The 14407-nt window shown below is 36.5% G+C and overlaps 1 protein-coding gene across 2 annotated transcripts in view; it reads left to right on the top strand.

Moving 5' to 3' along the window:
- The window catches only part of LOC126184025 (OTU domain-containing protein 5), a 106221-nt gene extending 92725 nt beyond the window's left edge, over positions 1-13496 (top strand). For both annotated transcript variants that reach the window (XM_049926379.1, XM_049926378.1), the window contains exons 6-9: positions 6115-6326; positions 6398-6523; positions 6636-6909; positions 7221-13496. In XM_049926379.1, coding sequence (XP_049782336.1) covers positions 6115-6326; positions 6398-6523; positions 6636-6909; positions 7221-7372 — 764 coding nt within the window. In that variant the 3' untranslated portion in view covers positions 7373-13496. The remainder of the gene's footprint in view (positions 1-6114; positions 6327-6397; positions 6524-6635; positions 6910-7220) is intronic.
- Positions 13497-14407: the final 911 nt, after the last annotated feature.

The following is a 14407-nucleotide window of genomic DNA, read 5'->3' as shown; positions in this document are numbered from 1 at the left end:
ATGAAAGCAGAGCTCACCATTTGCAGCATAGTCGACAGGCCCGATTGTGGACCTCTGGTACAGAGCCAAGTGAAGGGTCTGAATCAGAGACTTAGATGGTTGTGCTACCATGTAGGCTGCAGATTCCTCCATGTGCACAATAGGGTGGTTGGATTTAGAGTTCTGCCAAATAGGTCAGGAGTCAATTACATGCAGGAGCTGGCTACACGGGTAGCCGGGGCTGTGTGGTATGGACTGGGCAGTTTTTTAGGTTAGAGGCTATTGGGGAAACACAGAAAGGGTTTCAGCCTCAAAGGGTGTAGGTCGAACAAAGGAAGAACGTAGATGTAGGAACCATCAGTATGACAGTTGCAAATTGTTTTAGCCGTTTTGGGAAAGTACCAGAGCTCCAAGCCCTAATAGAAAGCAATGATGCTCAAATTGTTACAGGCACTGAAAGCTGGCTAAAGCCAGAGATAAGTTCAGCCGAAATTTTTGTGAAGACGTCACGTGTTCAGAAGGGATAGGCTAAACACAGCTAGTGGTGGAGTGTTTGTTGCTGTTAGAAGTAGTTTATCTTGGAGTGAAATTGATGTAGATAGTTCCTGTGAGTTAATATGGGTAGAGGTCATTCTTGACAACCACAATAAAATAATAATTCCTTCGTGGAATGTTTCCTTCTATTATAACTCTCTCTCTCTCTCTCTCTCTCTATATATATATATATATATATATATATGATCCTTTTACCAACCTCCCAACTCGAATGATAAAATTGCTGAAATGTTCAAAGAAAATCTGAGTCTTAATTTCAAACACGTACCCAACTCATATAATTATAGTTGGCAGTGACTTCAATTTACCATTGATACGTTGGCGAAAATACATGTTTACATGCATAAAACATCATCCAGAATTGTGCTAAATGCATTCTCTAGAAATAATTTCTAGCGATCCATTCATGTGTTGTGAAAACACATTGATCTCTTAGCAGCAAATAAACCTGAGCTAATAATGAGCATCAAAACAGGTACAGGGAGTAGTGAACACATGGTTGTTGTAGCAAGTCTGAATACCGTAACTCCTAAATCCTCCAGAAATTAACAAAAAAAATTACCTATTGAAAGAAGCAGATAAAAATTTGCTTGATGCCTTCCTGAGAGACAATCTCCATGCCTTCCAAAATAACAATGTAAGTGTAGACCAGATGTGGCTTGAATTCAAAGAAATATTATCAACAGCAATTGAGAGATTTATACCAAATAAATTAACAAATGGTGGAGTTGATCCCCCTTAGTACACAAAACGGGTCAGAACACTGTTGCAGAAACAACAAAAATCATGCCAAATTGAAATGCACTGAAAATCCCCAAGATTGATGATCTCTTACAGAAACTCGTAATTTACCGTGGACTTTAATGTGAGTTGCTTATAATAGTTTCCACAATGAAACTTCGTCTTGAAACCTGGCAGATAATACCGAGAGATTCTGGTCATATATTAAAATATGCAGGCAGCAAGTGGCAGTCAATGCCTTCTCTGTGCAATAGCAATAGAAATGCTATTGGTGACAGTGCTGCCAAAGCAGAGTTACTAAACAAAGCCTTCCAAAACTACTCCACCAAAGAAGGCGAAGTAAATATTCCAGAATTTGAATTGAGAACAGCTGCCAACATGAGAAGTAGGCATTGCATAATCTGCTGCTTTCTCAACTGAACAATTTAATCCTTTTTTGCTATGTTTAGAAAGTGATCCTTAAAAATACTTGCAACTTGTGAATGTGTCACAACCTTGTGTAGTTTGTGATGGAGACTAGTTGTCCTCTCCTTTGTTTTAATCTTAACCTCTGCAGTATTAATTTGTCAGGATGTGCAGATTTCTCTCATTTTAATGACTTTCTTTAAAATGATACAGTATTTTTTGTACACTACGATGTCAGATCCTGACCTTTATATAAATTTCACTTTCCTTCTTTCAGGAGATTTGAATCCGTGTAGCTATCCTTAGCTTATATGGGTTTGAAGTGCAGATATTTTTATTGGTGATAGAGGACAGTGCACTGAACAAATTATAGCAGTATTTACTTCATTTGCAGGCTAACAATAATATCCATTAGTAGTAGTATGTTTTTAGGTTGATTAGCACTTCCAAACACATATAGCAAGAACAAGCTATTAGTGCTTATTTTTCCCTGGGCAGCAGGTCAGGTTTTGGAAGTGTGGCACAAAACAGCTAGCCCAAACTGACAGGCATAGTCCGCTTAGAGGTGTATTTATGACTGTGCTGAAAACCCAGGTCATAAAGTCTGTGCTGTGTTTGTGGGAAGGCTGTTAGATGCAGAGCAGAAATGACAAACACACTGATGTGTAATGTGTGTACATATTATAGTGTCATAATTTGGCATTGATGGAGATACTACTATTGTTGTAGTGGCTCCATGTAAGTCTGTAAGCTTTCTGTAATTTTTTGATTCTTTCTGTATAGGACATAAAGCTCAGCACGGTATTCTATGTAATCTATCCCAGGTATTTGAAACTTCCTATGTGTGTTATCTTTCTGTACATGGTTTCCGGTGTGTGTGTGTCTGTGAATTTTGTCTCCATGTACAGAGTTTTTTCATAAGAGATTTGTAGTCCTGTTTTGGCTGATATTTGGTGTAGTGTCTCTAGAGCTTTTTTGGTTTCTTCTGTGTTTGTTATGATGGTGATATCATCAGCAACGGCCAGACATCGTAGGTTGACGGTTCTTTCCTTATCTCCGCCGTTGACTCCTTTGTCCTGTGTCCTGATTATTTTCTCTAAAACTGTGGTAAGTAGAATGGGTGACGGGTCATTTTCCTGTCTCACCCATGTCTTGATTTCCGAATGGTTCCAAGATATCTCCCACAAATTTGACTTGGGCTGTTGTAGTTGTTAGTGTTTCCAGTAATAGTTTTCTGGTACTGCTGTCCACCTTCATTTCTTCCAGTGTGTCGAAGAATACTTCTCTATCTACTGACAAGGGAACCTCCTCATCGCGCCCCCCTCAGATTTAGTTATAAGTTGACACAGTGGATAGGCCTTGAAAAAATGAACACAGATCAATCGAGAAAACAGGAAGAAGTTGTGTGGAACTATGAAAAAAATTAGTAAAATATACAAACTGAGTAGTCCATGTGCAAGATAGGCAACATCAAGGATAGTGAGAGTTCAGGAGCGCCGTGGTCCCATGGTTAGTGTGAGTAACTGCGGAACGAAATGTCCTTGGTTCAAGTCTCCTCTCACCTGAAAATTTTACTTTCGTTATTTTCGCAAAGTTGTGATCTGTCCGTTCGTTCATTGACGTCTCTGTTCACTGTAATAAGTTTAGTGTCTGTGTTTTGCGACCACACCGCAAAACCGTGCCATTGGTAAACGAAAGGACATGCCTCTCCAATAGGAACCGAAAACATTTGATTGTAAGGTCATAGATCAACAGATTCCTCCACAGGAAAACACATCTGATATATTCTATACGACACTGGTGACGGCATGTGCGTCACGTGACAGGAATATGTTGTCGACCCACCTAACTTGTACACTTGGCGAATGGGTAAAAAGATTCTTCTACCTTGCCCGATTTAGGTCTTCTTGTGGATGTGATAATTACTCCCAAAAAAGTGATGAAAACATAAGAGTTTGTCACATAAACTGAAAATAAAACATTAAACTTTTCATTCGAGGGAAGACTTGAACCTAGGACCTCTCGTTCCGCAACTGCTCACGCTAACCATGGGACCACGGCGCTCCTTGAGTCCCATTGTCCTTGATGTTGCCTCTCTTCGCATAGACTACTCAGTTTGTATATTTTACTAACATTTTCATAGTTCCACACAACGTCTTCCTGTTTTCTCGATTGATCTGTGTTCAGTTTTTCAATGGCTATCCACTGTGCCAACTTATAACTAAATCTGAGGGGGGTGTGATGGGGAGGTTCCCTTGTGAGTCATAGGCCTTCTTGAAGTTGACAAATGTTAGTGTGGTGTTCCGGGACTGCGTGATCTTCCCTTCCTGAAACCTCCTTGATCTGTGGATCTATCTGAGGTTGTAGCCAATTTATCAGGGCTTTGGGCAGAATTTTGTGTGTGATGAGTAGCAGTGAAGTTCCTCTGTATTTATTGGTGTCTGTTTTATCATTCTTCTGGAGGGGATTGAATTGGGGCTGACATTCATTCTTTTGTTATCTTTCCCGTTTCCCAGGTATCTTTGATGACTGTGTATTATGGGTGTAATGTTTTCATGGCCTGATTTTTCAGATTTTTGAAATGGGTTCATCTTCTCCATGTGCTCTGTTATGTTTCAATGATTTTATTACCTTCTGGATTTCTTTGTGTGTTGGGGTTTGAAATCCAGGTTAGGTTTTTGGTTTTTCAAACTGTTAGTATATGTCGACACCAGCTGGTGTGGCCGAGCGGTTCTAGGCGCTTCAGTCTGGAACCGCACAACTGCTACAGTTGCAGGTTCGAATCCTGCCTCGGGCATGGATGTGTGTGATGTCCTTACGTTAGCTAGTAGGTTTAAGTAGTTCTAAGTTCCAGGGGACTGATGACCACAGATGTTAAGTCCCATAGTGCTCAGAGCCATTTTGAGCCGTATATGTCGGAATATCATTGTTGAGTACTGTGTAAAAGTACTGTGCCAATATCTCAGTTCTTTTTCACATTCATATCCGGTGTTCCATCTTGTCCTTTTGAAGCATAATCTCAGTAGTATCTATACTACCATATAAAGGTAAGTTGTTGTTTTAATGTTGTTACCAAAAATCTCATAGTTCTTGACCAGTTTGCTTCAAATTTTTACATAATACTCTAACAGACATTCAGAGAGACATAGACTACAGTTTTTAAACAACAATGTACAGGTTTTCTGTTAAAACCCACTGTGAGAAAGAAAATGCTGTGCTGTGCTTTGGATATGTGCAGTTTCGTTTTCTTTCTCAGTGAGTTTTAATTATAATAGTAGGGAATTTAAACTATTAGACATATTGCTTCTCCCATCAATATTTTTTCTTTATATATAATTTTACACTAAAGTTATATGCAAAATAATATGTTGTTTCGTTTTCTTCCTCATGGTTGGTTGTAACAGAAAACGGAAAAGTTCTACTTGTGGCTGACTTTGTAATGCTACCTGTTTGCAGATTAAAATTATGCAAAATACTGACATTGAAGCTACCATTCTCACAGATCCAGCGGGAGCAGGTCTCTCTCTCTTACCCTGTATACCAATGATCCCAACTGATTTAGCCATTCATTTTAAGTGACTTTAATTCCCAATGGAGCTTTCATGGGCAAAAACAGTGATCAAGGCTCAAGGTCAGAGAGGGGAGGGGAGGGGGGGGGGAGACAGGGAAGAGAGAGACTGGGGTGGGGAGGAGGAGGAAATGAATATAAAGTGGGAAGAGAGAGTGGGAGGAGGAGGGAGGATAACAGGGAGAGGGGCAGAGACAGGAAAATGAGGACATATCACTGATTTAGCAGTTACGAAGCATTACCTGGTTTGCTAGTCCTGTAATATTTTCTCTGACTGCTCTATTAAGTTTTGTTGTGTTTCTATTGAAATCCTCTTCCATCTCCTTAAACCTATTATTTTCCTAATGTCTTCTTTTTTTCTCTGCAGATTATTTTCAAAGAAGTCTTCCGTAACTTGATGATTTCTACCCATTTTTCAAATTTTTTGGCTGTCAAAATTTTTTACAGGCATTTATCCTTTATTCTGTGGCTTTGTCACACATCACTTTACACCATGTGTGTTTCCTTTTTTTGTGGTGGTTGCTCCAGTTTTATCAGGTCTTTCATTTTTTGACAGTTCTGCCCAGTCATTACTCTAGATTTTCTTGATTTTTTTTTCTATTGTTTCTTTGTTCTTTTACTTTATATACTCTGGATATGTTCTTAAAATTCTGTTGGTTCTCTTGATTTGTCTGTTAGGTATAAATTTCACTTTGACGTGGAGTAGGTGATAAGATTCAAATTTTAATTGATATATTAAAAAGTGTATCTCTCACAGTCACACACACACACACACACACACACACACACACACACACACACACACACAAAATCAATTTTAACACAGGCTTTCACAAATTAACTCGTAACTTTAATAACATTTTCAGAACCCATAAATATCTTCCACGGAAAACACAAGACAGATAATGAGCCTATAAGATTGTCGTACCACCGTGGAAGTCACTATAACAGCATTGTTGATCCTTATAAAGCAACAATAGGTGTTGGCTTGGGTTTACCTAGCTACACACCAGGACTTGCAGAAAAAAATTTAATGAAGGAAGCTGTGAGTGTTAGTGAAGATTTTCATATTGAGCAGGTATGGAATTTAATATTCACAATATATATCTAACTGTTACTAGACAGATGTTAATGAATTTTTATTTGCAGACAATGTTGGAGGATAAACTAAGAGCTACTGACTGGGAAGCCACAAATGAAGCTATAGAGGAGCAGGTGGCTAGGGAGAGCTATTTACAATGGTTACGAGACAATGAGAAAAGAAACAAATCAAAGGTAATTGTTTTTTCTGTTCTAAACTTTTTCTGGTATAGAAATATGTCTTCTAGTGTTACATTACACAATTTTAAAAAAAATTTGTGTATATAATTGAACATATCTGTTGCAGCTTCCAGTTACAGAGACTGGCAGCTCGGCAACTGTAACTTCATCAGAACTGAGGTCATCTCCTAGAGGCAGATTTCCAGGACACGGATCACCACCGCGTTCAGACTTAACACGCAATTCTCCAAAGACTGGTGAAACTCATTTAGATGTAGCAGTAGCGTCTTCATCTGAGAGCAATAACTCATGTGGTGACCACAAGCGAGCTGCACATTACCAAGGGTTTCAGCTGTTGGAGACAGCGTCGTTCATGAATCATCTGTCGCCTGAGCTTTTTGGTTAGTAAAAATGGAGATTGTGTGTAATTCAATTATGAATTATGTGTGATAATAAAAGTGAAATGTTAGAAAAGGTAGGTAGGGGTGTGTGTGTGTGTGTGTGTGTGTGTGTGTGTGTGTGTGTGTGTGTGTGTGTGTGTGTGTGGGAGTGGATGACGGTGGCTCATATGCCTGAGAATATAGGGAGGCAAAAGCATGTTACATCATGTAGGGTGTACAAAATATTGTCTATAATGGTTGTCTGAATTATTCATCACTATTATTAATCTGATATCAGATCTTTTTTACTTTATTCAACTGATATGTTACAGGGCTGACTGAATGGGAAGATGCTGACATTTTGGCACAAGTATTAGCTACTTCACAGCAGGAATACATGGATAACTTAAAGAAACAACGAGGGCCAGAAGAGATGAATGATCAAGAGTCTATAGACAGTAACCGACCATCGACATCACGGTAACAAATAATTCAGCATATTGTAAGAGTGTCAGCAGTGAGCATGCGTGTGTGCATGCATGTGAAAGTGTGTTGTGGCAGAAAGACATGTATTCTTCAATCATTTACTTAAAACTAATTGAAAAAGCAGCTGCCTTATTAAAATATATTAGCAAAAGTTTTTGCAGATAAGCATAGTGCAAAAGTGTAGATAGTTCCAGAAACAGAGCACAAAACCTGCAAGGAGTTGTGACATGCATAAAATAACAGATCAAATTAAGTGAAATATGAGACATCACCATTTTTTCATCACTTGCATTGTAATAGGTTTGTGTTCTGGATTTAAACAATTTGTCACTGTGATGTACTGGGATAGCCAGTCCCTTTCAGACATTTAAGAAGATCCATCAATTCCAGTCTTTCATATCATTTCATATGAAGTAATGGTTACACTAATCAGTATAAGACTAATAACTTTATTGTACAATAATCATGCTGCAACGATTAGTTGCATTTAGAGTTTGCTATCTTTTCAAATAAGAGGAATAATTTGTGAAAATAATCATCTGATCATTATGAATTAGCCATGATTGAGGAATCAACTTTTGAGTAAACCCCTAGGGGTTATTCAAAAAGTCTGGAAGAAGCTTAGAAAGCATTGTGGTTGTGATCACATATTATCCTGCAATTTTCAATCATGTTTACCAGATAATGATTAGAAAATTTTGTGATAAAAGTGTCACTCAAGTACCAAGCAAACCTTACATACATAAATACATACATTCAAAAGCAATAGTCACAGATTAATAAAATTGCTAATATTTGTCAGTAGTAGAAGTTATGTTGTTGTTATAAGTTTCATTTACATATTCTGGCAGTTATGAATCACAGTGATGAAAAATCAGTATCAGCTATTTACTTTTTAAGAAATGCAATCAAGAAAATGTTGACAAACTCAGATGTGCAGGCTGTATTTCTGTAATTGAAGGTGACTGACCATCACAATCACTTCTGTGAATTTAAAGTTTAACCAGTAAAGAGGGGTAAAACAAGTAGGTAGGCTTATGACAGCAGGCAGTTGGTAAGAATGTAGTACTCAGAATTATTGCTGAAAGAATCTTGTAATCGAATGATGTGAAGATAGACACCAAGATAGGAAGGAAGAAAGTGGAATATAAATTGATATAATATTGTGCTTTGCTTGTTGTTATCATTAGGAATAGGTAAGTGTACAGTACTAACAACAGGTTGATTGTTTCTCATAAGTAGTGTTGAATTTTGTAGGACATGTTTTAAACACTCTTCAGTTAATGTATGCTGTGGAGCAGTAATAAGTTTAGGCAGTTATACTAGAGAATCTGGAATTACTTTATTTTTGAAAAAACTCACAGTAATGATTGACCGGTATCTATCAAAATTTCGTGTTGGGTTTTCGAAGTCCCCATGGTTGGTGCTAAGTCCTTACTGTATTGTTATGTTGGCCACTGTCAACATTCAGAATTCTTCGCCCAGGATTTTAGATGAGTTTTTGCAGGTTCTGTTATATCATTGTCTTGTTAATTACTGGCTGGTTCCCCAAAATATTAAGAGCTTATTGGTCCTCTGACCATTTTAACTCCACATAGTAGTGCTGAGACAATCGGGCCACGATCTATTAGGCCACAACTTTTCTACCCAACTAAATTAAATCTTTCTTAGGGACATTAGTTTGCTGTAAATAGTTCAAAATCTTTTACATTGTGCTTGGGTATGAGGTCTTGTAATTCAGTCTATCAGATGTCTTTGGATATTTACATCTGTTCCGTTACAGTATATCCATTATTGGTGTAAATGTTCCTTACACATGCTTTAGTTACCTTTTTGTATGCTTATCTGTATTTTCCCATTTGGTCTTTTATAATATTTTCTCCACGTATTTTGTCACAAGAAGAATGAAATGTAATAGTAATACAGTGACTCAATTAAGTTTTTCAGATTTCAAACTGTTTAACACGATTTCTTGGCACTAGTTGGCTGTAATGTATCGCTTTTGACTGGTATACATGCCTTGCAATACCATCGATTTGAAAAATATATATCTGTTTTTAATTATTGTGGTTTGGTAAAGTTTGATCTAAGTTAAATTTGTTTATCTAATTGTAAAAGTACAGCATTCAAAAAATGCTGTGGTTAATTGACATTCTACATTCTTGTGTCAGTGTCTGTTTACAGGTTAACAGCATATGTCATTATCAGATTGATCTGTTCCTAATTCTATTGCTGTGTCTGTGTCTTTGAGTGAGACTGACACTGTTAATGAGATCCATGGTTTTGCCGATTACATTCATAGGTTACAGAATTCGAAGGTCAGTGTGTGATGAAACAATCTTTAAGCCTTCTGTTTATTCTTGAGCACCATCTAAGATACAGAATTTGCTGCTGCAATTGAGGTGGAATATTGTGTAGTGATGAAGGTTGGACAGGCTGTGGGCGAGAGGGTGGGAGTGCCTCCCCAACACCACAAAAAAAAAAAAAAAAAAGTTGTGGGAATATGGCAACCAGCTTTGACATCTGTACAAGCAGTTCCCCAGTTTCCTGAAATGTTGTTGCAGCTTTGTGGATGTAACGACTTCATACAATATCCATTTATCCATTTATGGATGAGTTGCCTCATCTTGTTTATAAAGACTACTTCAGGGAACAGAGGTAAGATTTCATGGTTCTAGACTTTATATAGTTCCGTTTCCTTTTAGCTGTGTGCTAAAGTGAATATTGCCACAGCTATAGTCACTTATTTCACCATACTGTTCTCAGTTCGTTTTTTTATGAGCTGGATGATTTTAGAGGACTTTATCACTTTGTACTGTTTCATTAACGTGTCAGTTAGCCTTTTTCTATACAGTTAGTGTACTTGCTTCCATCAGTGGTAATGTACTTCCCTGTCGTCTTTGTCTTTTCCAAGAGCACAGTTTTGTATCAGTTGAAATTATGCTATCCTGTGATCTCGTTGCTATACACGCTATTGTCAAACAGCATTCTCTTATATTTTCTCTTCTCAATCACCTGAAGCTGTGGGTCTTATGGGGACAGTTTCAAATGATTTGAGAGTTTTGTGGAAAGATTTCATCAAAATATTATAAAAATTATATTTGTTCTACACATAACTAGTTTTGTAACCCTGCACAGAGTGACACATTTAATCTGTTCTTACTCTTAATGGTCCCTGTATCCCCCCCCCCCCCCCCCCCCCACACACACACACACACACACACACACACACACACACACACACACATACACACCTTCACTTGTATTTGAGAGAGATTGTGTCCATATTCTTATCCAACCAGTCTGATGCAGGTTTTTCGGAGACTCCCTCACCCAACTCCAGGGGAATGCTGGTGTGATTCCTTAACCATAAACAATTCCTTCTCATTCTTGTCTAATTTGAGCTTCCACTAAGGGTCTAATGACCTAGACAGCAAACTCAAAAACCTCGCATTTATTTTTGCACTATTTTCGTAGCGCAATATTGCTCACTTCAGTTGCTTCTGACAGGTATCAGTCGTGTATTACTTTTATTTTTGGTACTTCCTCAATTTTTTTTATTAATTCTTAAACATTCCTTCAGTTTCAAGGTGTTCTGGATTACAGTTGGTTTATTATTTGTGTGTGTGTGTGTGTGTGTGTGTGTGTGTGTGTGTGTGTGTGTGTTTTATATGGATCTTCCTCTATTTATCAGTTTCTGTGATATATTTCAGCTTAATGGAAAATTTTGTAAATTCATAAAGTTGAAGCAAGGCATCTATCGTGTGTGGATATGTATAAGATATAATCATCACTGTGGTAAAAAAGACCATTTTAATCTTTTTTTGTGGCACAGATACAATTTTGTCATACTTTTTGTACATAATGGTATTATGTAAGATTTGCAAATTGAATGTTAATTTTTTAAAATTTTCTTAAGGTAATCATTTGTAAATACTGGTTAACAACAATTGTAATTAGCTATGACTTGCAGCCAAATTATAGGCATAATATGTGCTTAGCTTTTCTTAAAATTAAGGGTGTAACATTTTGGCAAAGCATGAAATTGCCTGTCAATTTTCAGGATTGCCTGTCAATTTTCAGGTTCTGTGTTATAGGGAAGACATCAGTTTAGAATCATTTTGTGGAGTGAAGTGCATTCAAACAGAAAAAAAGTGACTTAAAAGTTGTTAAATTTGGCAGAAAATACATTGTTGTCTGTCAACTTTTTTTGTAATAACTATCTAACAAAACATGGAAACAAGTTACAAATTCAGTCACCAGCATTGTTTCTACTGTATTTGTGGAGTTCTGTGACATATCATTTTGTAATCAGATTAATATGAACAGCATAATAATGTATAAATTTCTGATACTTGTATTTTAAATTTGTTTATCATGTGTATGTAATTTCAAATTTCACCCAATGAAACAGAACATCGAAGACACTCTGAATTATATACCTCTGAAAAGTGTGAAGTGAGGGGTATAAAAAAAAGCTGATTGTATTTTTTAATTAGTGAGAGCATTATTTGATTTTCTTGAGTTCAGTTGAAATTAAATTTCAGCACTTATATAATTTTTTCAGGCTGCTTGAAGATAAGCTTCTGCTTCTTCCTTTCATTTCAGTACTGCAGTTGATTTATTACAATTATATTTTCTTCTGCTGTAATATTATACTGGAATTTGTAAGTTTTTATATTCAGTGACCCACTCTGTGATATTTTAAAAGAGGTATTGTTGATAAAGTTATGTTGACAAACAGTATGTGCTCTGAGTAAAACACAAACACCATACACTTTTGTTAATATGTTCATGCTTCAGTTTTCTGTTGTTTGTTTATCATATAGTGACCTTATGTTATAAATCTGTTCTTTCCTTTCCAAAATTATGCATATTTAGTTGTATAATTTTTATAGTTATATTGATTAAAGTTTTGTTATGCCTAATCTGTTTGTGCTTTTGTTCTTGTGTATTTATCGTTTTCTTTTAGAGATATTTAACAGGCAGTAGATAGTCGTCAGAAGGACAGAGGCATAAATGTGTTGCCATTATTCTGCTACAAATGGTATATTGCAGTCTGCTGCAATGTTAATATTAAATCTTTTGTTTTACTTATTTATTTACAAAAAAATCTAGAACTTTAAGATCACATACATGTGTAAACATGGTTGAAAAATTAGTGGAACAGAACTGCCTCCATTGAATTTCTAAATACTGCAATAAATACTTACTTTTGCATATACAATAAATTTGTAAATGTATACTGCCTGTGTGATAGATTACTGCCATTACAATTTAGATATAGACCATTCACGTATTGTTTGACACGATTTTTAATTAATAAAAGACTAGGTAAAGAGGTGTGTGTGTGTGTGTGTGTGTGTGTGTGTGTGTGTGTGTGTGTGTGTGTGTGTTTTACAATCAGTAAGAGTGTTTACCAGCTTTATCTGTTTTGTGGAAAACACCAATTCTTGGCCCAGTCGTGCCTTCCTGAAACTGTAGAAGGTGCTATAACATTTCAGAATTTTTTAATAGATATGTTTGAAACTTTTTGTGATATTTCTATGTTTTCATGAGTACACTGTCCTTTGTTGCAGTATGCCATTTTTGTGAGAGTATGTCTGCAGTCTGCTTAAGGACAGTGTAATCAGATATATTCGTTTTAAGATGCCTTGGAATATGTAGGCAAGTTGCTATCTCTGCCTAAATATTGTGGTGACAAGTTTTTTATGTTCATTGTGTATGTAAACTGAGAAGCAAAACAAGACATTTTAAAGTGAGAGATTTTGTTTAGCTGCTACTCTGAAGATAACTCACCTCATAACAGTTGATTATTTTTCCACCTCCCCTAGCCCCACCTGCATCCCCCTCAAACACTGGCTTAGCACTTACGTTCATTGTGTAAATCCATAAACTGTTGCATAAAAACATTGAGAGTTGGACACCATAAAATTCTGTGCAGCAGTGTAATTGCAAGTAACTACCTACTCTGAATTTTCAGAGTTCATAAAGACTGTGATATCATGTAAATATGACCACTGGCTTACATGTGGTTTTTATCCCTATTATTTTGTTTTCTTTGCCAGTTTGAAATTTGCTAACAGTCTGATGTATGGCTAATAAATGCATGTGGCATAATACCAGATCTTTCTGCTTATTACACATTCCATCTAAACTATCTTTACAGACACTTAATAGCACAGTTATATCAGTTAAGGTAGCACAACAGAATTTCACCAGCTATGCTGTAGCCCTGGTAAGTTGCTGTATATAGGAACACAATTTTCTGCTTGATTTTACACACTGCTTATTATAGTACAGAATGAATTGACTATTAACTTTATACCTTATCTGGTAGTGAAAAATTGAAAGCACTTGGTTACCCGTGCCAATTATGAAGATACACCAGTATTAGTAGTTTTGTGGGTAGTGGTGTATTAAAGGGCTTTTATGCACACAATCATTATTTTACTACATATTGTACCTATTTAACTGACACCATCCATAATCATATATGCAAGAAAAGCTTTTGGCAATTTTGAATTTTTGTATGTGCTTCCAGCCTAAAGAGAGCTTGAATGTTGTAAACTGCTGAAGTGCAGATAATTGTGGAATAATGAGGAGGGAAGAAAGTTTGTAGCTCTGTCATCTGAATGATAAAATTGGTAGGCAAATTGGAGCATTTTCAGAGTGTTTGATATACTTGTTACAGTTTGGCAGAAAATGGAGTGGTGGTTGTTTTGTACTTTCACATTTGGAAGTCATCATTCAATGCTACGCTCTACTCTTTTGTATATTGCAAAATTACTGTGCAAGTAGCAAATCCCAAAGTTGTTAATTGATTACCTGATTGCAGAATATGTTTTAACTATTTCCTTCAGAAACCACCTTATTCCAGAGAATGATACTGCACAAAAGTCCAAAAACAAGAAGTGGTATGTGCAGTTACGCAAATTAAGAATACACAGCAGGGAGACTGCTATGATGATGACAGTATGTGGCAGATTAATACTAGAGAGAAGGAACTTATGAAGTCGTCCAAGAACTAAAT

Source organism: Schistocerca cancellata, chromosome 4 (genome assembly GCF_023864275.1).
Source record: "Schistocerca cancellata isolate TAMUIC-IGC-003103 chromosome 4, iqSchCanc2.1, whole genome shotgun sequence".
Taxonomy (NCBI): domain Eukaryota; kingdom Metazoa; phylum Arthropoda; class Insecta; order Orthoptera; family Acrididae; genus Schistocerca; species Schistocerca cancellata.
This window is presented reverse-complemented; position numbering and strand designations above follow the sequence as displayed.